General features: G+C 34.6%; 1 protein-coding gene across 1 annotated transcript in view; it reads left to right on the top strand.

Moving 5' to 3' along the window:
• Positions 1–26,253, top strand: part of Lrp1b (LDL receptor related protein 1B) — a 1,852,169-nt gene that overhangs the window by 1,542,796 nt on the left and 283,120 nt on the right. The window contains 2 exon segments of the mRNA XM_047543195.1: positions 21,298–21,490; positions 22,068–22,193. Coding sequence (XP_047399151.1) covers positions 21,298–21,490; positions 22,068–22,193 — 319 coding nt within the window.

Below are 26,253 nucleotides of genomic sequence, written 5' to 3'. Positions count from 1 at the left end.
AAAAAAAAAAACAGCAAGTGCATAACAATTCTTGATTCACTGAATTTAAACCTTGTGACTTCTCAATGTAATTCTGTGGGTGTTTGTGGCACTTGCAGTTCTAATACTGAAGGTGAAATGGAGCTTTAGAGCAGCCAGGTTCCTGCCATGTGACTTGCTTTTTCATTTTACCTCAAGACTAGTAAATAGGCATAATAACCTTTGTAACCCTTTGTGGAACTTTTCAATAGATGTGTTAGCAGAAATAAAATGGAACTCAAAAGATTTAATAAAGCAGATACTGGTTTCAACTCTAAGTGTAGTTTTGATAATATGACAACCCAAAAAGTTGAAAACATTGAATTAAGGGATGTAAATCTTCTCTAAGAGTTTGTTTTTAAATTGATTCTTTATATTTTGCAACAGTTGTTAAAAATAGTGGTCTCATTCACAAAGTATTTGAGATTTTAAACATGCACCTACAAGCTTATTTAACTCCTATAACATCTAATCAAATATAATATAATAAATATAAAAATAAACTAACATTTATTAGAAGCTTACTATGTAACGATGCTAAGTGTTTTATGAATTTAAAAAAATCACATTAATTTTTACTATTATTGTTACTTTAAAGATGGAGAAAGTAAGGCAGGGAAAAGTGAAATAACAAAACTTGGGTGTCATAATTAATTAGAAGCATTATGAGCCCAAACACTTACTCCAGAGCCCATGTGCTATGACTTGGGTACATTTAAACATGACCCCCAGCAGTTCATTTTTTGGAAGCTTGGTCTTGGCATGGTGATGATGGTTTCGAACCCTCAAGATACTGGGTGCAGTGGGAGGTCCAGCAAGCCATTCAAAAGGATATTGGAATCCCAGTTTCTCTGGCTTCCTTTCTGGAGTATTTGAACTAGTCCTCCCTCTCGTGCTTCTGTTAGTTGTCATCTGCCATTCAGAATGACATCCTCACCTGCTGGTCACCAATACTGATATCTCAACATTGAATTGAATCTTCAAAACTGTGAGCTACATAAATCTCTTTTCTTTACAAAGTTAGCCTGCTTCTAGTACTCCATTTTAACAATGAAATATGGAGTAGTACACCATGCAAATAGTCATACACTGTACTTTCCTTTTAAATATATTAAGTAGCAAATTAATTTGCTTCTATTTTTTCTATTGATATTTTTATTCACACATGAACACACTGAAAAACACGTGTGTGTGTGTGTGTGTGTGTGTGTGTGACCATTTTGTGCTGGATAATTTTTAACCTATAATATTGTGTCTAAAATGATATTTGTTTTTGTTTGACATTCTGTGAATCTCAGTTTGAAAGATTAAGACTGAGATTTCAGAATGGCATTGACATTAGAAGGTTTTGATTTAATATATACTGCTTTGACTAGCTCTTCACTTTTTCTGCTAAAATATTAAAAAGCCAGGGGAGTTGTACTTAGGCAATGATCTGGAGAGTAACAACATTGAAATATTTATCAAAGTCATGAGTATGATCCTGAGAAGATTATGTCTACAGTTCTTCAGTAAAACAACACAAATGTTAGTAATACCATTTTGCAAGAAAAGATTTGATCTTTGTACAATAAGCAAAAAAGTACAAAGTTAATTTAACCACACACACACACACACACACACACACATATAAACAGAAAAAGAAATAAATCCATATATCACAGGGACATGTTTTAATCACCTATTTATTCACTATTCTCTTAATAAGTTATTATTCAATATTAAATATATTCTGAGCATCCAGATTTAAAAAAAATGCAAATATACAATTCCTGTTTTCCATCATGCCAGTTTTCACGGGGAGACTGAAAAAGTGATAGCTCTTGACATTCCTCTGAGGAATGGCCTAATGGATGTGTGTGAACACTGATCTGGATGTGCAAAGGAAGGAGCCATTTTGTCCTGGATAGCTGGGCAATGATTCCTAGAGGCAGTCACTCTTGAACTGTGTGCCATAGTGGGTATCTTTGGAAGAAATTCAAGGCAGAAGCAACTCACTGGAAAACATATCCATTATTTCCATGTATACTCTTTATTGATACAAATCACCTCATAAATCTCAAACTGTCTAAATGTGTCTAACACGGAATTTTACATATGCTATGATTTTAAAAAACATAATCACAGGTGAAGGCAAACAAATTAAAACATGTAAAGCTTGCCCAAATTGCATTGACGACTATCTGTAACCTTGAAGAATCTCATAGTTTTTATTCTTTCTTATTACTCTACTGTGTGATCTAAGGGGACATTTCACCTCTTTCATTTTCCTTGGAAAAACAGCAACACTGATTCAGTGTTTTCTAACTATCTCATTTTACACAGAAGTCTGGATCCCTAGAAGCCAAAATGATTATCAAAGGGAAAAAACAAACAAACAAACAAAAGAAAATCTAAGGCATAGAATAGTGTTCTTTCTCCTACTTCTCCCTGGCATACCTTCCACAATATTGTCTCCACCCTCCTGCACCTCTCGTTTTTCTCATCAGAACAATTACATATGTGATTCCTGACTCCCTTATCCTCTGGTTTCTGGTTGAATTTGGTCAATAGGGGAATCAGAAGGAGAATGTATAAAATCAAGGTAATTCATTCTCTAATCCACCTCTGAAGTGTCTGCTTCACTAACAAAGGCCTTAAAGGAGGTTCTATTCTCGTTGGTTCTAGCAACTACTACATTACATCATCCTTTCAGACCTAAGGATGTTAATGATGCTGAAGACCTCCACAGTTTCTTATGGTTTCCCTATACTATACCAAGGGTCTCTTGCTTAAACCCTCCTCAGGTGATCCTTATTAGAACCTGCTAGCTATTTCCTGTTTCAAACTTTACTGATGCCATCTGTGCAAAGCTTGATGGTCTCCTGAGAATCTTAAAGTAATGGAAATAAGGTGTTCATATTTTCTATTTGAAGGTGAATTGTCCAGAGAGTTGTTAGAAAAGTTTCTGAGATGACAGAATATTCAGTGTTAGGAAATGTGTGTGTGTTTCCTTTTTTACAAGCATAATAGACACAATAGAGAAATCTTTTTGATGATTTCTTTGAAGTTTGCTGTTTTTAAATATGTTTAGACACTAATGGCATTTTGGCATCTTGTGTTTGTTCTATAAACTCCCTCAGAAAAGTTAAATATATTAAATATTTCTCAGTTTTAACTTACTGATTTACCACATCATCATTCTTTTCAGGGCTAAAGTAACAGAAAATGCAGTCATCTCTTTGAAAACCATAATACACTGCCATGCTATGGCAGGAGCCAAGTTGTCATTTCACATAATAATCATTTAGGATCTCATCAGGGAGGAAATCAACTGGAGCATGCAGAAAGGCTCCCATTTGCCTGGATTTCAAATTGTTTGTTTTAACATTTAACATCTGGGTGCAGGAAATATATCGTCTGGCTTATTCACCTGGGTATTTTTTGTTTGATTGGTTTGAGTGCTTTCACCAAGAAGGTACCAGGAAAGTGCCAAAATGCAATAGGCATGACTCGTGACTATAAATTCCTGACACGAATCTCAAGTGTACATGGCATCGCCAAGAAGCCAGTTTAATGTTTATTGATGAAGACACATGCAAGATACGTGGCTGTGTTAAGAAATGCATTTTCTAAATGAATATAAATTATTATTTTGAAACATCAACTATTTATAGGTTTAAGGTGAAAGTGCCTTAAAATTATGCCTTAATTGTGTATTATCATGCAAGAGAGTAGAATGAAATTTATGGTACAACTTCTGTATTGTAAATAAAGATGTTGATAGGGCTTGCAAGGTCTGGGATTTATGAACTTTTGATAAAAGAATTTAATATGAACATAGAAACGTGTAACTGAACTTGATTAAGAAATGAGATATCTGGCGTTAGCTTCATTCTTATAGGAAATCTATTGTACCTTATAAAGGTAACATGCATAATTACAGACTAAGTTTAATATTCTTTTCCCCACTTTCTGTGTCAGCAGAAGTTAAAAATTATTTATTAGACTCAACTGTATTAAAATTAATAAAAATTGATATAGTGGACCTTTGATATCAACATAGAAAAATTTTCCTTTTCATAGGACTATCCATAAATAATTGTTTTATTCATATCTGATCATTAAATATTCATTTTTACTCCTTCAACAATATTTATTATCTTCTTTGTCTAAAATATGATACTGGGGAACTCAAATAAGTTGGAATAATTCCTAACTTGAAGGAGCTTAGATTTATTTATTAAAAAATGATAGAGCTGGGGTATAATGGCATATGCTTGTGATCCCAATGACTCTGGAGGCTGAAGAAGGTGGATCATGAGTTCAAAGTTAACCTCAGCAATTTAGCAAGGCCCTAAACAAGTTAGTGAGACTTTGTTTCAAAATAAAAATTAAAGAGAACTGGGGATGTTGCTCAGTGGTTAAGTGCCCCTAGGTTCAATCCCTGGGGCCAAAAAAAAATAAATAAATAAATATAGAAAGAGTACAACACTTCTACTATTGAATCAGTTTTTCCTGTGGTAGAGTATCCCTGGGTTCAAAATCCATATAATAAAATCAGATCTTGGATGTTTTCGACTTAAAACAGTCTCACATGATTTAGTGTATCTGTGATCTTGGACTAACAAATCTCTTTAAGGTTCAATCCTCATTAATAAAACATGAATTAAAATAACATCTAGCACATGGGTTAGTGTGAAAATTTAATTGCGTGTTAATACTTGTAATATGTGTGCATTCTATACATTTTAAACATTTATGAAACATTCTCTCTGTATTGGTGGTTGAAAAGCGTGAAAAGATGAATGAGTGAATGAATGAATGTCCTGTGGAGTTCGTAAGAAGTAAATTAGGGAGTCTTTCATTTCTAAAATATGGTTTAATTATTTTTTCTTCACCTTTCTTTCATGCTCAAAATATCAAAAGTATCATCCTTTGTCTGGACAAATACCAGTTATCTTTACTGGCCTCCTTACAATAATTCTTAATATTTTTTAATTGAGTATACCAGAAGCAGATTCAGTTATGTTTTTATGTGTATACAAATATTCCACAATGGATCCCAACATTTTACATAAATCATATGTACCAGTAAACAAAACAAAACATAACAAAACAAAAAAGGAAACCAATATTAACATGCCAGTTTAAAACCTGAAGAGCTCAATTATTTTCAAAACAAAACTCAGACTTGACACCTTAGCCTATAGAAATAAAGCCCTGATTGCTGGCCTTTCCTGCCTGCTTCAACAGGCTCATCTTGAGAGCTTCTCCTGGGGTTGGGCAAAAGCCACACTCTCAGCTCTTATTTAGTTTCCCAGTATTTCACACTTCACCCTCATTGTTGACTTTTGCACCATGTATTCCTCTGACCAAAGCCCTTCCTTCTTCCTCGTCTCTTTTACATGTTAATTCATCCTTTTTCCTTTGAATCTAGATCTATTCCCACTATTAAGGGAGACAATGAACCTGCATAAATCATTTTCATTGGGGAAGGTAGATAATGAAGGGAGCAGGTAGAGGTTAAGACAGATGAAAAAACTCCCATTTTGGTGCCAAAATACTTCTACTAGGTTGCAATTTTCAAATCAAATTTTGAAAAAACCTTTATCACAGACAAGAGGGAAGATGCATGACCCAACCCTGGGAACTCAGAATTCTTGACCTGTATACTGGTGCACGTCACCCATCCACACATTTCTTAGGCCCAGATTGCAGGGCAAACCTAAGGCAGCCAATATTCCCCAAGATCCTTGAGAATTTGGGGAATTCCTGGGAAACATAAGGGACATTGAACCTCTTGAGAGTCAGTTGTAAACTTATAGTATTTTAATTAACCAGGTAGCACCAGATGCTAAGTAGGAAAACAACATTAGCCATCTTTACATTCCTACACAACTTCTTATCATTTTTATCCTTTTTAGTCTTAAAACCATACTATAATTAGAAAGTTATAATCAGTAAGAGAGGGACACTATTGAACTTATCCCTATTCAACTGGCAACAGAAGTACCATCAATTCCTTTTAATTGAATACAGAAATAACACTGTGATATTAACTTGTAAAGAATAATAAAAAAGAAATATATATTTATATTCTAAAATAATGGATGCTATTGTGTGTATGGGAGGATTATTTTGTTTTCCTTTTATTCTTTTCTGTATTTTTTAATTCTTGCTGCCCAAAGTGGATCCCCATAGCAGCAGCAGCAGCATCACCTGGAATCTTGTTAGAAATGCAAAATAACAAGTTCCATCCAGACAGAGTGAATCAGAATCTGAATTTTAAAAAACCCTCCAAGTAATTTTTGTGCACATTAAATTTGAGAAACATTATTCTATGAAATAGAAATTACTTATACTCAGAAAAATTGAAGTAATTGTTTTAATAAGAGGGCAATTAGCAGTTAATTTGGAATGAATGAGGCAGGGTTTTGGGGAAATCAGGAAGATGACATTGTTAATTATTTCATAATAATTTAGAGTTTGATATAGGATGGGTTAGAGACATGGGATTTATTTTGTAAATTATCATAGTTTCCAAATTATCTGTCTCTCCAAGCCATATGGATTGTAGTGGTCCATAAATATTTTAATTGTGGAATGAATTAATTCCTAAGAAGGCAATATATGACACAAAGAGGAGGCTGAGTTCTAGAGACAGTCTATGATGCTTAACAAAATAAACACTGGGTGTAACTTTGCCACTTTAGCAGAGACCCCTAATCTCTGCTTCTGAATTTTCTCATAAACATAAAGGATGTTACAACCTATTCATAATTTATTAGTCAAACATTTATATTAGTATCCCACATGTGGAAAACATTTTTAAAATATTTTTAATTTTTAAAAAATTTTTATCTTTTTGGTACTGGTGATTGAGCACAGGGTTACTTTACCACTAATCTGTATCTGTTATGGTTTAGGTATTAAGTGTCCCCCAAAAGCTCATGTGTGAAGCAATGCAAGAAGGTTTAGAGTTGAAGTGGTTGGGTTATATGAACCTGAACCCAATCAGTGAATTAATCCCCTGATAGAGATTAACCAAGTGGTAATTGTAGGCAGGTAGGGTTGTAGTGGAAGGAGGTGCATCACTGGGGGCATGTCTTTGGGATATAAATGTTTAGACTCTCTCTGCTCATCATGTGAGCTGCTTCCCTTCATCATACTCTTCAGCCATGATGTTCTGCCTCACCTCCAACCCTGGGAGGAAAGGAGCCAGCTGTGTATGGACTGAGACCTCTGAAACTGGGCCCCCAAATAAACTTCTCTTCCTCTAAAATTGTTCTTGTCAGGCCTTTCAATCACAGAAGAAAAAAAAAAAAAAAAAACTCACTAAAACAATCCCCAACCCTTTTTAATTTTTATTTTGAGAGAGGGTCTCACTAAGTGGCTTAGAACCTCAGTAAGATGCCTCTTACCTCAGCCTTCTGAATCACTGAAATATAGGCATGTACTACTGTGCCCAGTCCAGGTGGAAAACTTTTAGAAGATATTTGCTATTATACTTCAGAATTAAACTTTATATCAAATTCTAGACCTCACGTTAACTAGGTATAGTATCACTTTAGGCAAGTTGCACAATTTCTCCAAACCTCCTTAGCGTCTTTATATATGCATACAACTGGTAATAATCCCTGTCTCATGGAATAATTTTAAGGATTAAATGAAGTAATATTTGTAGTACCTTGTATAAGCACTTCTTTTATTGGCTTTAATCATTTACATTTGTAATCTGTATTTAATTTTGCAAATATTAATTTCTTCATGATTATGACCACTTTGCAGTCATATTCCCAAAGAATTTTTGTTTTTCTTTATTACTTTTTCTGGTTATAAGAAAAAGTAACTTAGTGAGATTTCTGTTGGAATTTTAATGAGGTCAGTGCATCACATTGATAAATTCATGCCCAAAATATATTTGAATTTTGTTTTCTTAATTTGATTTTAAGTAAAATAATTACTTTAGAGTAATTCTGCAGGCAAAAATCACACACACACACACACACACAAAACACTTAATCCTGATAGATAAAATACATTAACTCATATATATAACTATAAAAAATTTAAAAATTTTTTCACATATATCCTCAAAACAGTTCTTTAAAGTCCCTGAAGCAAGTTTTGACCAGGTCTATCTCAGAGATGAGCAAGTTAAAACTTAACAGACTGAAATATCTTCCCTCAATCCACTCTGCTAAAGAAATCAGCTGCCATTTGCATGTAGTTTTTCTGAGAGCCAGTTCTGCACCTTTTTTATTCTTCCATAGTGAATCCTGATGTGAAATTTACTGAGTAATTCTGTAGTTTGGACAGAACACTGATCATAAGCTCTCCTGCTTAGGACCTTGATAAGTCCCAGGTCCACTTCTTCACTCTATGTGTCATAGTGTCTCCTTCATGTCAGCTGTCCAAGGTGGAAGACACAAATTTCTTATAAATGAAAATAAACAAAATGAAAAAAAATTGCTGCATTAATATCTTTAAAACTGTTTCTGGAAATTTCTGCAGTCTTGGAGGCAAATTCTGTTGTGCCCTGTCAGACAACAAGGTCCGATGTACCTCCTCAGGGCCCGCCTGAGGAGAATACCGGGCCGAGCAGGATGATGAGTGTCGGTGGCAAAGGAAACACACCAGAGCCGGGAGGTCTGTCAGCCCACGAGGCACAGCAGGAATCTCGTTTATTGAGGAAATCATACAGCTTTTATGTAGGGTGGAAGCTAGGTGGGAACCAATCAGCTTAAGGTCAGCAAGGGGGGGTTCATGCAGGTGAGAGTCCCATAGGACTATATGGCAAGTAGAGCTGATCACGTTCGCGGAACTGTTGTTAACCAATCCCTGACGGTGGTCAGATTTATAGTTATTAACTTTTTTTGAAACCGCCTTTGAGGCCTTGATCTTGCTCACTCGCCAGGGAGTAAGGAGTCAGCTTGAGTTAGTTAATGTGTCATTTGTCCCAACAAATTGATTTGGTTTACTTAATGTTTATAAAATTCTCCTTCTTCTCCTTCTCATTTCTCTCTCCTTGTCTCCTTTCTCTTTCTCATCCTCATTCATATATACTAGTGTATCCTATTGTTCCAAATCTGGTTGTAGTTACATATACTTCATATTATTTCTTTTTCTAATTAGTTTTTTTTTTATTTTTACAGACTGCATTTCGATTCATTGTACACAAATAGGGTACATCATTTTGTTTCTATAGTTGTGCACAATGTAGATTCATACCATTCATGTAATCATACATGTACAAAGGGTAATGATGTCTGTCTCATTCCACCATCTTTCATACCCCCCTCCCTCTCATTTCCCTCTACATAATCTAAAGTTCCTCCATTCTTCTCTCATCCTGCAGTCCCCCATCCCCATTATATAACATCATCCACTTATTAGGGAAAACATTTGGCCTTTGGTTTTTTGGGATTGGCTTATTCTACTTAGCATGATATTCTCCAATTCTATCTGCAAATGCCATAATATTATTCTTTATGGCTGAATAAAATTCCATCGTGTATATATACTACAGTTTCTTTATCCATTCATCTGTTGAAGGGCCACACACATACACACACACAATGAGTCCAACATCACAGTCAAGATATTGAGCATATACATGACCTCTATAAGTTTCTTTATTTGCTTTTTAAATTCCTCTCTTTCTACCCAGCTCCTGCCCCACCCTATTCCCAAGAAACACTGTTTTTTCACTACAGATTAGTTTCCATGGCCTAGAAATATATGTTAGTAGTAATTTATATTATGTACTCCTGTTCTGCTTCTGTCACTCAGTATAATTATTCAGTATAATTATTCTGAAGTTCATCCATGTTGCTATACACATCAAGTTTTCATTCCATTTATGTTTCTAATTTGTGTGCCATTGAATGTGTTAAAAAATCAAAACACTTATGAAAATGGTAGGGCACTCTTTCCTCCATACAATTTTAATAGGTACAAGGATTTCTATGATGGGATTCTGCAGTAGGGGAAAAAGATTGATCTTCACTTGGAATAAAACAAGGAAAAGAGGGTATTTATAGCCTAGGATCAGAGCGGATGGAAAATTATTAAAAGAAAATCTTAGAGATAAGGGAGGATTCTGACTAAAATGACTGAACAGGAGTTTTGCTGAAAGTAGGCTGGGGTGACCCAACTTCATCTCGGGAATGGTGGAAATTGAGAAATTTGATCAGATCTTTAGGGCAATCATATATTGAGGGTAGAGATTCTGACTAAACTGATGTAGCAGGCACTTTACTAAAATTGGGCTCTTGAAGAAATGCCAAAGACAGGGCCTAGTTGGAAAGAACTCAAAGGAGCTTGATTGCAGTTTGCTTGAAGAGAGACTCTCTGACATATGGATATATACAATTTGTTCATGAATTCACCTGTAAATAGACATTTGAATGGTTTTCATTTGTTCCTATTACACATAGTTTTGCTCTGAATGTATATATGCAACCACTTGAATGAATGCATGTTTTCATTTCCTTGGGTAAGTAAATACATAAAAGTAGAGGGGTAGATCACATGCTAGTTGTATTTTTAACTTTACCAGAGAATACAGTGTTTTCCTCCCCCACCTCGGTTGTATCACATTACATTCCTACAAGTTTCAGTGTATTATACTACACTTAGTATGGTCTGCCTTTCTAGTTTCAGTTCTTCTAAAAGTTGTCTCATGATAACTTGTGATTTTAACTTGCTTTCCTTTATTATCAAATGACATTTATTGTTTGTATGAGCTTATTTGCCAAGCATATACCATCACTTATTGAATGAGTTGTCTTGTGTTTAACAAAGTATAATTTTGCCTATTTTGCAATTGTGTTGTTTATTCATTTTATTATTGAGGTTTAAGAGTTCTTTGTATACTCTGGTTACAAGTCTTTTTATGCTTAAAATGTGCAGGGATTTTCTCATAGTTTCCACTTATCTTTCCATTCTCTTTACCCATATTATTTGAAAAGCAAAAGTTTTCAATTTTGATGAAGTTTACTTTGTTGATTTTTTTTTTTAATGAGTCATGGTTTTTTGATGCTATACCTAAAAATCTTGATTAAGGGCAATCAATAAGAGTTTTTTCTGCTTTTTTTCTCTAGAATATTTGTATTTTAATATAGGTTTTGTATTTAGGTTTAAAATCTATTTTCAAGTAATTTTGCATGTAGTGTGAGGTATGCATGAGAGAATTCTTTTAATTTTTGTATTCATATATACACTTATTCAAGTACTGTTTGTTGAAAAAATTATTCTATTTTAAAGGACATTCTATTTATGCCAAAATTAGTTATCATGATATATGTGTGTGTGTGTGTGTGTGTGTGTGTGTGTGTGTTTTCTGAGCTTAATTTTCTGTTTTGTTGATGTATTTGTTTACATTTGCCAACCCTATCTTTTTATTTATTGGTTCTTTGTCATTATACATGACAGTAGAATTCATTTTTATATGATTATACAAGCATGGAATATATCTTATTCTAGCTAGGATCCCATTCTTGTGGATGTACATGATGGTGGGATTGACTGTTTTGTTTTCATAAATGTACATGGGAAAATTAACTGAGATTCATTTCACTGTCTTTCCTTTTTCTAACCCCCTCCATTCACCCCATTCCCTATTGTCTAATATACTGAACTTCTATTCTTCCCCTCACCACCACTCCCATTGTGGATTAGCTTTTACATATCAGAGAAAACATTCCACTGTTGGCTTTGGGGATTGACTCATTTCATTTAGCATGATAGTCTCCAGATCCATCCATTTGCTGGCAAATATAAAGTCATTCTTCTTATGCTGAGTAATATTCCATTGTGTATATAAACCATATTTTCTTGATCTATTCATCGGTTGAACGGCATGTATATTGGTTCCATAGCTTAGCTATTGGGAATTGAGTTGCAATAAACATTGATGTGACTGTGTCATTTTAGTATGCTGATTTAAAATCCTTTACATATATATTGAGGAGTGGGAAAACTGGGTCAAATATTGGTTTTATTCCAAGTTTACTGAGGAATCTTAATACTGCTTCCCATAGTGGTTGTACCAATTTGCAGTCCTCCCAGCAATGTATGAATGTACCTTTTCCCTACATCCTTGCCAAAATTTATTGTCACTTGTATTCTTTATGATTGCCATTCTGACTTGAGTAATATGGAATCTCAGTGTAGTTTTAATTTGCATTTCTCTGATTGCTAGAGATGTTGAACATTTTTTCATATATTTTTTGACTGTATTTCTCCTTCTATGAAGTGTCTGTTCACTTCCTTTGCCCATGTTATTAATTGGGTTTGTTTTGTTGTTGTTGTTGTTAAGTTTTTTTGAGTTCTTTTTACATTCTGGAAATTAATGCTCTATCTGAGATGCAGGTGGCAAAGATTTTCTCCCATTCTGTAGGCTCTGTCAACATGCTTTTGATTGCAGTGAAGAAGCTTTTTAGTTTGATACCATCCCATTTATTGATTCATGATTTTACTTCTTGCGATTTAGGAGTCTTATTTAGGAATCTGATTCCTAAATTGACATGGTGGAGAGTTGGGCCTACTTTTTCTTCTGGTGAGCCCAGGATCTCTGGTCTAATGCCTAGGTCCTTGATCCACTTTGAGCTGAATTTTGTGCAGGATGAGAGAGTGCAGTCTAATTTTATTTTATTGCATATGGATTCCCAGTTTGGAGAAGAGCCTATCATTTCTCCAATATATGTTTATGGCGCCTTCGTCTAGCAAGAGATAACTGTATTTATGTGGGTTTGTCTCTGTGTCTTCTATTTTCTTCTATTGGTCTTCTTTTGATGTTTTTTTGATGCCTCTTGTTTTGCAATTGTTTGGATTGTTTTGGTTACTTTGGGTTTCTTATTTTTCCAAATGAATTTCATGACTATTTTTCTATTTCCATGAAGAATGTCATTAGAATTTTGATGGGAATTGCATTAAATCCAAATAGTGCTTTTGACAGTATGGTCATTTTGACAGTATTAATTCTGCCTATCCAAGAACATAGGAGGTCTTTCCATTTTCTAAGGTATTCCTCAATTTCTTTCTTTAGTGTTCTGTAGTTTTCATTGTATAGGTCTTTCACCTCTTTTGTTAGATTGATTCCCAAGTATTTTATTCTTTTTGAGGCTATAGTGAATGAGATAGTTTTATTAATTTAACTGATTTGTCATTAGAATATAATAGCACAACTGATTTATGAGTGTAAATTTTGTATCCTGCTACTTTGCTAAATTCATGTATGAGTTCTAGAGGTCTTCTATTGGAACTTTTTGGGTCTTCTAAATTAGAATCATGTCATTGGCAAACGAATAGTTTAATTTCTTTTCCTACTCATATCCCTGTTTTTCATTCTTTTGCCTAATTGCTCTGACTAGACGTTTGAGGACTATGTTGAATAGAGTACTGAAAGACAGCATCCCTCTCTTGTTCCTGTTTTTAGTTTTTTTTCCATTTCCAATGATATTGACTTTGGATTTATCTTATATAGCTTTTACAAGGTTGAGTTATGATCCTCCTATTCCTATTTTTCCTTTAGTGTCTTGACAACTATTGTGTTATAATACCTTAAATAAGATAGTGTAGGTCCTCCAAAATTTTTTACAATTCTAGATCTTTTGCATTTTCACTTGAGTTTTGGAAGCAGCTTGTCAATTTTTATAAAATATCTGCATGATTTTTATTGAAAAATATATATATATAGTATATACACTTAAGGAGAAATGACATTAACAGCATTTTACTGTAAAAAGAACAAGTGTTACCTCTTTATTTCATGTTTTGTTAATTTCTTTTGGCAATGTTTTGCAGTTCTCTATTGTATATTTTTTCATATTTACATATATTTCATAATGATAATACTGTTATAAAATTGTTGTTAAAGGGGCTGGGAATATAGCACAGCTCATAGAGTACTTTCCTGTCAAGCACAAGGCCCTGGGTTTAATCTCCAGCACAACAAAAGAAAAACAAAAAAAAACTTGTTAAATTTCCAACTCTTCATTATAATTATGAAACATAAAATTGATTTTTTAACCAATTCATATCTTGCAAATTTACTAAATTCACTTAGTTACAGCATGTTTTTATTTGTTTACTTATTTTTTATTGATACTTGGGATTTTATGTAAAGAATTTCATCATCTGCAAATAATAAAATTTGGATTTTTAACTTCCAGTATGGGGGTGGGGAGATAGCTCAGCTGGTAGAGTGCTTGCCTCTGAAGCACAAGGCCCTGAGTTCAATCCCCAGTACCAAAAAAAAAAAAAAATGTTCTACTAACTTCCAGTATGTTTTTTTTTTTTTTTTTTTTTTTCCTTGTGGTACTGGTTAGAAGTTAGAATAACATTGAATAAAATAAGGGAGAGTGGTTCTTCCTGTCTTGTTCCTGTTTTATTTCTTTTCATAATTCTATTCTTAGTGTTTTTCAGGCATGAAAATTATATCTTATCAAATAATTCTTCTGTATTTATTGAGTTATTCACATGATTTTCATTTTTTAGTCTGTTAATATGCTGAAATACTTTGAGTTTAAAAAAATGTATCAACAAGTATTACTGAGGTAAATCACATAATCTCCTGAGGTTTTATCTGTTTTGTTGATCTCAAAAGACCAAAGATTTTAAACTATGTTTTTTCTGTATAGTTTCTCTCTCTCTTTTTTTTACTTCTTTGAATTCCCTTCTGATCATTTTTCTTTCTCTTCGTAACTGTGGGATTAGTTATTTTCTTTCTACTTTCTTTTTTTTTAAATTTTTATTGTACACAAATGGGATACATGTTGTTTCTGTTTCTACATGGAGTAACAGCATACCATTTGTGTAATCATACGTTTACATAGGGTAATGATGTCTGATTCATTCTGTTATTTTTTCCTTCACTTCCCACCCCTCTTTTCCCTCTATGCAGTCCCTCCTTCATCTGTTCTTCCCCCCTCTCCCCTCATTATGTGTCATCATCTGCTTATCAGCAAGATCATTCATCCTATGTTTTTTTGAGATTGGCTTATCTCCCTTATCATGATATTCTCCAATTTCATCCATTTGCCTGCAAATGTCATAATTTTATTATTCTTTATAGCTGAGTTAGGCCAAGGAGTGGGATAGCTGGGTAAAATGGTAGGTCCATTCCAAGTTTTCTAAGGAATCTCCACACTGCTTTTCAGAGTGGCTGCACTAATCTGCAGCCCCAACAACAATGTATGAGTGTACCTTTTTCCCCACATCCTATGCAACACCTGTTGTTGATTGTATTCTTGATAATCGCCATTCTAATTGGGGTGAGATGGAATCTTAGTGTAGTTTTGATTTGCATTTCTCTTATTACTGAAGATGTTGAACATTTTTTCATATGTTTGTTGATTGCTTGTAGATCTTCTGAGAAGAATCTGTTCATATCCTTAGCCCATTTGTTGATTGGGTTATTTCTATTCTTCCTGTAGAGTTTTTTTAGTTCTTTATATATTCTGGAAATTAGTGCTCTATCTGAAGTATAAGTGGCAAAGATTTTCTCCCACTCTGTAGGCTCTCTCTTCGCATTGCTGATAGTTTCCTTTGCTGAGAGAAAGCTATTTAGTTTGAATCTGACCCAGTTATTGATTCTTGCTTTTATTTCTTGTGTTATGGGAGTCCTGTTAAGGAAGCCTGATCCTAAGCCAACAAGTTGAAGATTTGGACCTATGTTTTCTTCTATAAGATGCAGAGTCTCTGGTCTGATTTCAAGGTCCTTGATCCATTGTGAGTTGAGTTTTGTGCAGGATGAGAGATAGGGGTTTAGTTTCATTCTGTTGCATATGGATTTCCAGTTTTCCCAGCACCATTTGTTGAAGAGGCTATCTTTTCTCCATTGCATATTTTTGGCACCTTTGTCTAGTATGAGAAAATTGTATGTATTTGGGTTTGTGTCCATGTCCTCTATTCTTTACTGTTGATCTACCTGTCTATTTTGGTGCAAATACCATGCATATGTCTCTAGAAATTTGTCAATGTCTTTGGTAGTTTCTATTTTGTTGGAATATAGATTTTAAAAGTAGCTTCTCATTATGTATGTATCTCAGTGGTGTCTGTCATGATATTTCCTTTTTCATCATGAATTTTAGTAATTTGAGTTTTCTCTCCCTTCTCTTTGTTAGTGTGGCTAAGGGTTTGTCTATTTTGTTTACTTTTTCAAAGAACCAACTTTTCGTTTTGTCAATTGTTTGAATTGTTTCTTTTGTTTCAATTTCATTGATTTCAGCTCTGATTTTAATTATTTCCTGTCTTGTACTACTTTTGCTGTTATTCTGTTCTTCTTTTTCTAGGGCTTTGAGCAGTAATATTAGGCCATTTAGTTGTTGACTTTTCATTCTTTTCTGGAATGCGCTCCATGCAATGAATTTTCCTCTTAGTACCGCTTTCATAGTGTCCCAGAGATTTTGATATGTTGTATTGTCATCTTCATTGACCTCTAGGAATTGTTTTATCTCCTCCCTGATGTTTTCTGTTATCCATGTTTCATTCAATACCATATTATTTAGTATCTAGGTGTTGGAGTAATTTCTGTTTTTTATTTTGTCATTGATTTCTACTCAGTCCATTATGATCTGAGAGAACAGAAGGCAGTATCTCTATTTTTTTGCATTTCCTAAGGGCTGCTTTGTGGCATAACATATGGTCTATTTTCGAGAAAGTTCTATATGCTGCTGAGAAGAAAGTGAATCTGCTCATTGATGGATGAATTATTCTATATATGTCTATTAAGTCTAGGTTATTGATTGTATTATTGAGTTCTATGGTTTCTTTGGTTGGTTTTTGTTTGGAAGATCTGTCTAGTGGTGACAGCGGTGCATTAAAGTCACCCAGAATTATTGTGTTGTGATCTATGTAATTCCTGAAATTGATAAGGATTTGTTTGATGTACAGGGATGCACCATTGTTTGGGGCATAAATACTTACTATCATTATGTCTTCCTGATTTATGGTTCCCTTAAGCAGTATGAACTGTCCTTCTTTATCCCTTCTAACTTTGGCTTGAAGTTCACTTTATCTGCTATAAGGATGGAAGACCCCAGTTTTTTTAACTGAGTCCATGTGCATGGTAGGTTTTTTCCCATCCTTTCACCTTTAGTCTGTGAATGTCTTTTTCTATAAGATGAGTTTCTTGCAGGCAGCATATTGTTGGGTCTTTCTTTTTAATCCATTCTGCCAGTCTGTGTCTTTTGATTGATGAGTTTAGGCCATTAACATTCAGGGTTATTATTGAGATATGATACATATGCCCAGTCATTTGGGTTTTTTTTTTTGGTTTTTAATTTGGTTTGGTTTCTCCTTTGAGTGGTTTTTCTCTAAGGTAGTTTCTCCCTTTGCTGACCTACATTGTTGTTTATCATTTCCTCCTCATGGAATATTTTGTTGAGAACATTCTGTAGTGCAGGCTTTCTATTTGTAAATTCTTTTAACTTTTGTTTATCATGGAAGTATTTTATTTCATCTTCAAATCTGAAGGTTAGTTTTGCTGGGTATAGGATTCTTGGTTGGCAACCATTTTCTGTCAGAACTTACTTGAAATATGTTGTTCCAGGCCCTTCTAGCTTTTAGAGGCTGGGTTGAGAAGTTGGCTGCTATCTGTATTGGTCTCTCCCTATATGTAATCTGATGCTTTTCTCTTGTGGCCTTCAAAATCCTATCTTTATTTTGAATGTTAGGCATTTTCATTATAATGTGCCTGGGTGTGGATCTGTTGTGATTTTGTGCATTTGGTGTTCTATAAGCCTCTTGTATTTGATTTTTCCATTTCATTCTTCAGTCTGGGAAATTTTCTGATATTATTTCATTGAATAGGTTGTTCATTCCTTTGGTTTGTATCTCTGTGCCTTCCTCAATCCCAATAATTCTTAAATTTGGTCTTTTCATGATGTCTCATTGTTCTTGGAGATTCTATTCATGATTTCTTACTATCTTCTCTGTTTGGGCAACTTTATTTTCAAGATTAAATATTTTGTCTTCATTTCTGAGGTTCTATCTTTCAAGTGGTCTAGTCTTTTGGTGATGCTTTCCATTGAGTTTTTTATTTGGTTTATTGTTTCCTTCATTTCAAGGATTTCCATTTGTTTTTTTTTTTTTTTTTGAGAATCTCTATCTCTTTGTTGAAATGATCTTTTGCTTCCTGCTGTTGCTCTGTCAGCTTATTGGTATTATCATTCATTGCGTGCATTTGCTCTCATATCTCATCCTTTGCTTCGTGAATCATCTTAATCATGTATAATCTGAATTCCTTTTCTGACATTTCTTCTAACATACTGCTATTGGATTCCATTAATATAGAATCTAGATTTGTTTGGATCATTTTCTTCCCTTGTTTTTTCACGTTGTTCATGTATCTTCCCCTCTAGTAGTACAGATCTGGGGTATTGCAGATTTTCCTCTATAGGCTTATAGTGGCCCTATAGGTTTCCAAAACCTTTTCTTTAATGGGAGATCAATATTAGCAGTGCCCAATTCAGGCACTATGCAATCCTAGGCAAAATAGCCCCTATGAGGACAATAATAAAATTGTCATAATAAACAGAATGAGTTCAAATATTATCTTCAGTAAAACAAACAGATTTGCAATAATGTCTGCAGTTTCTAATGGAGGACAAATAGGATGCAGAGGGATGTAGAATGTGACTGATAATGGAATAAGAAAAGAATATACAGAAGTTCTAGATAATAGAAAGGGTGAGAGTGTAGTCAAAAGAAATTGGATGTTAGCATACAAAAAGGGGAGAAAGACTCTGAGGGAACAAGTAAACAAAAGGAAAAGAGAGCAAGAAAAGTAAAGAAATAAAAACTTAAAATTTTTCAATAAGGAGAAAAAAGAAAATCTACAGTATGACAGTCATATAGTAATGAAACCTCCCAGTGTTCAGTAGCCTGATGCATGAGAGGTACATGACATTGAGCTTCAAGTCTCCAGCAGATGTCTCAGGATGGGATTTGCCCCACCTAAAAATCCGAGCTCCGGTTTCCAGGATTATCCAAGTTGGCTGCTCTGGCTTCCAAATGTGTTGGCAAATGGGGAGCTGCAGTTCAGGGTGTGGACGTGGTCAGCTGGAGGTCCTGGAGGCGGGGTGTGGTTGGTCAGGCACAGGTCCTGGAGATCAGGTGTGTTTGGTGTGGTTGCGGGATCCTGGAGGCCGGATGCAGTCGGTCTGGGGTCCCAGTAATAGGGCGTAGTCAGTTGGCAGGGAGCAGTCAGTCGATGTGAGGGCCCCAGAGGCAGGGAGTGATCAATCAGGCTGAGGGCTCCTGGAGACAGGGCTCAGTCAGTCTGGCCAGGGGTCCTATGGGGCTTGGCTGTTATCTCAAAATGGCGGCAGCCACGTGTAATCAAGCCTGCAGGTTCTGTAGCAGTGAACTTCTAGGCAACAGAAGGCTGCTGGTGCTTTACTGGTGGTTGGGGATCTGTTTGCTGGCAGATGTCAGACAATCGGGAGGTGAACCTCGTGCGTTGGGTGATGGATAGGTATAAGGCAGGCGATGGACAAGAGAGGCAGGAAAATGGCAGATGATAGGCGCCTGACAGTGAGCAATCTGCACTCAAAAAAGGCGTCCTTATGCTGGCAGACTGCAGGTGGTCACAGCAGACAAATAGGGTAAACAGCAGGGGATCGATAAGCAGCAAAAACTGCCTCACCAAGAAACAGATATCCTCTGCTTGAAACGGGAGTTACGGGAGTTATGGAGTGACAAGGAATGCAGCCTCCCTCTAGTCCACCATCTTGGATCTATCTCCTTCTAGTTTCTTAAGGTGGAAACTGAGGTCATTGATTTGAGAATTTTCTTCTATTTCATCTTTTCTTACAGAGTAGTTTAGTGGTATAAATTTTCATGTTACCATGAAAATTACTGAGCTTTATTTTGAGAGATAGTTAAGCTACTTGGAGTCACTTTCATTCTTTCAGTTCTTGTTTTCAAGGTTTGCTAGAATGACAGCACAGTTTACTATAGGGTTAAGTATTTTTCACTGCTATGGCAAGACTTCCAAGGACTCTACTCAGACCCATTAATCAGAGTGTTTTTACAGCTGACCCCTGTTGAAAGACATGGTTATTTGACCTGTGCCAACATTGGAACTCTCCTTTCTGATGCTGTCTCCTGGCTTCTTCATCAGCTGGCAGGAGGACCCTCCATGTGCACTTGTCAATGCCTAGCTGAATGATCCAGAGTCACTGTGCTCTGCACCACTGAGCTCTTTCCCCTCACCTGCCCTGTGAGATCTAGCCCCTGTCCTGTCATAACTCTGACTTTCCATAATCTCACTCAGGAAGTACTTTGGACTTGATTTGGGTTCCTCCATGCTAATTGTGGCCACTATGGAATACATACCATTTATTTTCTGTTACTGTGGAATTACTGCCTTTTCTGAAATCCAAAGTATTAATAAATTTGTTTCATATATATTTATTTCATATATCAGATTCCAAGATGTTTTTGGAAGACAAATATAGACTCTTTTAATTCATGTTGGTCTGAAAATTTGGTCTTCATTGTTCAACTTTTATTGCCAGAATATATTCACCTGGTTTAATTGCTCATATTCTAAGTTTCTGAAAAAAGAACCTTATTATTCTGAATATTCTGTATACAGTTCCAAGAACGTAATAAGCATTTGCTTTGTGTCTGGGGATTCCTTAATAAAAGAAAAGTTTTTGGTAATGTTATTCACATAATTTTGACTTGACAATTTTGGTTTATACTACTGAAAACTCCAGTTATTTATACAATTTAAATGATTAAATAAGATTACAGGTGGGGCATCCCTAATCCCCAAATCTGAAATGTTATGTACTCTAAACTCTCAAACTTTTTGAACATTAACATAATGCTCCATATGGGAAATTCCACACCTGACATTACATGATTGGTTTCAGTTGAAACACAGGCATGGTAAAAATATTGTATGAAATGAACTTTGGACTATGTCTTTATGCATGAAACATGAATGAATTTCATGTGGTCCTATTTCCAAGATATTATTTGTATGCAAATATTCCAAAATCTAAAGAAATATGAAACAATTCTGTTTGTAAATATTTTGGATGACTTGTAGTAAGTCTGTACAGTTCAAATATTAAATACATGGCAAACACTAAAGATGATTAAACATTTTAAATGAAATATAAAGCATATTATAACAATCCACTTAATGGATGATATTTTTACCTGATAATTTCTATGATTATATCCAATTCATCTTAATCATTTTTTTGGAGCAAAATAGATGTGTATATATGAATGCTTGTTTTTTCATTGTAAAAACACTTTAATTTATTCCAGGTGATTGTCAAATCTGGGCCAGGGACTTTCCTCAGTCTGGCAGTTTATGACAATTACATCTTCTGGTCAGACTGGGGAAGAAGAGCTATCCTGCGTTCCAACAAGTACACAGGAGGAGATACAAAGATTCTTCGTTCTGATATTCCACACCAACCAATGGGAATCATAGCTGTTGCCAATGACACTAATAGCTGTAAGTTACGATAGTAAAATATTTCCTAATTTTATAATCTCTCAAAAATTTATCAGTGGATTTTCATTTTCTCTCAGTTTTTGAGTTTAGGATTTGACTATTCAATATATTAAAATTCCCTAAAATGTTTAAGTAACTTTGAGAGTGCCTTACCACCAGAGGAACAATTATTTGTGTCTGCAGTTCTATTCCACTGTCTTCTACTCCTCATATCTGAATATTCAGATTGACTTGGTTCCAGGTTAATAATTCTTCTTTGTAAGCTTTGTATCAGGGTTTAAAAATTCTTCAATCACTATGGTACTCACCAAGTTGTAGTTTGTAATATCAATGTGGTTCCTAATGGGACTAATTCATATGAAGCCATGGTATACTTGACAATCCAGTAGAAAGATTTGTGTTATACATTGTTCTAATGCAGTTATCATTTAAAATGTTTGGATTTTCAAAACTCCTGAAGTGTTCTTTGTTATATCTTTGAGAGAGGGAAGCAGTTCAATATCTTGCTATTAATCTATATCTGGTGTAGAACAGGTATTCAGTACAAAGTGTTGCCAATAAAGCCTCTTCATTGCAGGTGAACTTTCTCCATGTGCATTATTGAATGGGGGTTGCCATGACCTCTGCCTTTTAACTCCTGAAGGGAGAGTGAATTGTTCCTGTAGAGGGGACCGAATATTGCTAGATGACAACAGATGTGTGAGTAAGTAAAGACAATAACAATGTAATATGACATGTCTGCTCAGAATAGCATATGTATATATTGAAATGAAATGATTCAAATGTGTTCATGAAGTCATACTCTCCTCCAATATTAAAAGTTAAGCTGGTTTATATCTTTCTTGTAAAAAGTACTGGGTTCACCCTTCTATTTACTTATAGTACTTTGCGACAGAGAATATCAAACATGGCTCCCTGGTGATTTTGGACTGGCAGTTATTGAAGCTAGCTACAAAAGTACCTGCACTCACAAGTATCTGAAAACTTGTAGCTGTGACTTTGTGAGAATCAGTCAATTACAAAATTAATTAAAGCTGAAATAAACCAGAATACAGGCAATATATCTGTAGCCTTGCAGTAAAACCACTCACAGTCCGTCACAGTATGTAAATGAGAGGGAATGGCTCATGCAGCTTATTTGTAATCATTTCCAAACTGTTAATTAAGAATGTAACATTGCAGTCTTGCATGATGTTTATGCCTCCCAAAGGCATTACAATCTTTAATTAGTATCATTACAATATACACTTATTAACAGCTAAGTTTCCAAAACTGTTTCCAAAATAAATAACGGTTCAAGTGTTCCAATATTGCCATGAAAAATTAGCAAGCAACATAAAAAAGGTTAATTTCCTCTTAACATCAAGACTATCTGTATATGAGAAAGGTAGAAAGAGAATCATCTTGTTGGAAATTGATCAATTCACTCTCAAAATGTTGATTTGAAAATTCTCCTCATTTATATCCTCATCTCTTTTCTTTTTACTTTAGAAGATAAGCAGATCTAGATATATTTACATTATAAAATAAGTATTTTCATACATACATTCATATATACCTTTAGACATTTTCCTGATCTTTAATCACCAGGAGGATCTTCTCTTTGACTTACTGTGTACTTTCTCACTTTGCATATTGGTATTGCAACCCAAAGCACGCCTCTTAGCAAAATTCAGAGAAGATTTTTGTTTGTTTGTTTTTAAACTTTGCTGAAGTAAATAAGATAATGGTTCAATTGATCAGTAAATTTAAGTGGAGAGAACCAACTTTAGTAACTCAGGCCACAAAAATCCCCCCCCCCTTTTTTTTTGTCACCTAACACTTCCCTGGATTGTTCAATCACTTAAACTCTCAATTTGCTTTCGTGGTTTCAGTCCTAATGGTCTGTATCTGATGTCGTGGGTAAGCCTGGAATGTTAGTCATGCATTAGAATCACCCATGTTTCCTTCACAGGTGACTGCAGGCTAGTGTTAAAGCACTGACTTTGGTCAAAACAGCAATGCTTATTTGTATACAGTGGGGGCCTAATGCTGCAAAATAGTCAATACATAACTGTGCCTACTAAGCCAACTGCTTCCCTCTATGTATGAGAGGAAATAAATCAGTCAGAAAAACATCATTTTAAACAAGCACACTTGCATTCTCATGGAACTGTAGAGTGATACTGGATACCTCAGGGGTGACAAATTCTTATAGAGGAAGACTGTATCCATTGCACATTTATACTGAAATCCTGTGTTCTAGTGGAGAGATTGGAAAGTAACTGTAGGCTTCTTTTTCTTTTTCTTTTCTTTCTTTTTTTTTTTTTTTTTAACCTGTTTTAAGTAGAATTTAATATTTTTGAGTATATTCTTTTTGTGAAATCCATCTTTGAGTTATGAGGATGTTTCTGGAACATCTGTGTCCACACCTGAATGAGCTCACCTGGAGTCCCTCCAGAATGTTAATGCCAACATAAAAGGGTTAAAAAGGTCATTTACAAATACCTTCCTAAGGGCAATGGAGGGAAGACCATTTCTTTTGTAAATAACTGTTGACAAAAGGTTAGGCAGTTCCACGGTTTCTTTCTAAACAACACAGATAACCTTATCAACATCCAAAACAGATAAAGAAATAACAAGCATAATGAGATAAAGTAAATACCATGTAGGAAAATAAGATGACAGCTAAACCACATTTTTATTTCTAGGAAGAAAGAGAAAGCACTCAGTATAACTTTATGAAATGAACTCACCAGGGCAAGAATTGCACCCAGACTCTCTTAACTTTTGCATAATTAAAAACTAGGAGCCTAATACTGTGGTCCATGCTGGTAATCCCAGGGGCTAGGGAGAGTGAGGAAGGAGGATTACAAGTTCAAGGAAAACATTAAAAGTTTGGAGTTGTAGTTCACTGATACAGTATCCTTGGGTTCAAGCCCCAATACCATAATAAATAAATAAATAAATAAATATCTGTATAATTTCCCCCCAAAAGTCATGATTACAAAACTGTAAATATGGCATTTTCCATGACAGCAGGGTTTGTTTTGTTTTTGTTTTTTTGTTTTTTTTTTTGTTTTTTTTTTTTTTACTGGACATGAGAAAATGAGTAGAAAAATAAGAAAAATAGGTCAAGAGTGCCAGTAAATTTTCAGTGAGTATCTGAATTTTGTTCACCTCATGATCTAAAGTGATTATTCCCAGAGATATTAGCATCCTTCATAATACTTTTTCCTTTTAATTTAACAATTTTTTATTTCTTTGTTACCTTCTTCAAAATTGTGTTCTGCCTTTGCTACTGACTGACCAGTGAAGTTTATATCTTTAGAAAGTGTTATCATTCAAACAGTTAAATTAGAAGTCTTAGACAAACACATGAATATAAAAATGTGTTAAAAATTAGTTAAATTCAAAAAATTATAAGAAAATAAAACACTGAAAGTCCAATAGTATTAGTGGCTCTTTAATCAAATATTCCTCAAAAAAAACCTTAAAAAATTTAGAGTAAATGCTAATATTAAACTTTATCTCCTACAAAGATTAATGAATTTTAATCAACTCCACCATAATTCACATGACTTGCTTTCAAAGAAAAATTATTCAACAAGCTATGGAGTGAAATATTGCTAATAAATCTATTGTTAAAAGTGAAAATAAGTTCATTTTCCAAAGTAGATACCCTTAAAAATAGGGCTTACATACTGGTATTGTCAAGATAAAACTAACTTGCAGAAAATAATTTTTAAATTTTTTAATGGTTGACTTATTCTTACAATTCAGGGTGAGTTATATTATAAAACAAAATCAGACCTAAGTATTATGAAAATCCTGAAATTTAGAAATGGGACAATATGACAGTGCTCAGTTGGAGTCCATAAGCTTTAGGTGCTTTCTAGATTATTATTGTATTCTGCCAGGTCATCCCATAGATTCCTGTCCATTTCAAGTGGTACATGTTGGTCATATGTGTCAGGAAGAGAGGGCTTATTCCCTAGTATCTCCCACACACATGGATGGAACAAGAAGCTGATGATGATGATTTTAGCATTTCCAGTACTTCTGAAGGATAAAATTTGCTACTGAGGTTTCTATAGAAGCTAGTTTGTGTAAACAGGTGAAGATATATATATAAAATGCTTTGCACACCACAGAAGTTCATTGGGTTAGATGAAGGAGAATGAAGGGAAGGGAGTAGGGATGGGAATAGGAAAGACGTAGAATTAATCAGATATAACTTTCCTGTGTGCATATATGAATACACAACCAGTGTAACTCCAAATTATGTTCACCCACAAGAACGGGGTCAAAATTGTAATGGGTTATACCCCATGTATGTAAAATATGTCAAAATATATTCTACTGTCATGCATATCTAAAAATAAAAACATAAAAAGAAGTTAGTTGGGGAAGAAGCCCAGGTTGGAAGTCAGGGCAAGTAGGAATATTCATTTGATTGAGATGATTTCAAGTCCAGAATTTAAAAAATTGTTGCCTCTTCTTCCTATAAAATTTGTATATATCAAATTTATAATAAATTCTAACAAAAAATCCCAAAATGCTATCAGTATGTACAAAATTATTTACTTAACTCTTTCTAAAAAATTATTTTTAAATTAGATTGGTTGGAACAGGGGATATGGCTTAGTGATAGAGCATTTGCCTGGCATAGTTATAGCCCTGGATTCCATCTCCAGCAAAACACACATGCACACACACACACACACACACACACACACACACGATTAATCTAGTTGCACAGTCAGCCAAATTTATACTACTCA

Source organism: Sciurus carolinensis, chromosome 3, assembly GCF_902686445.1.
Source record: "Sciurus carolinensis chromosome 3, mSciCar1.2, whole genome shotgun sequence".
NCBI lineage: Eukaryota > Metazoa > Chordata > Mammalia > Rodentia > Sciuridae > Sciurus > Sciurus carolinensis.
Note: the sequence above shows the minus strand (reverse complement) of the source record. Positions and strands in the feature narration are given on the sequence as shown.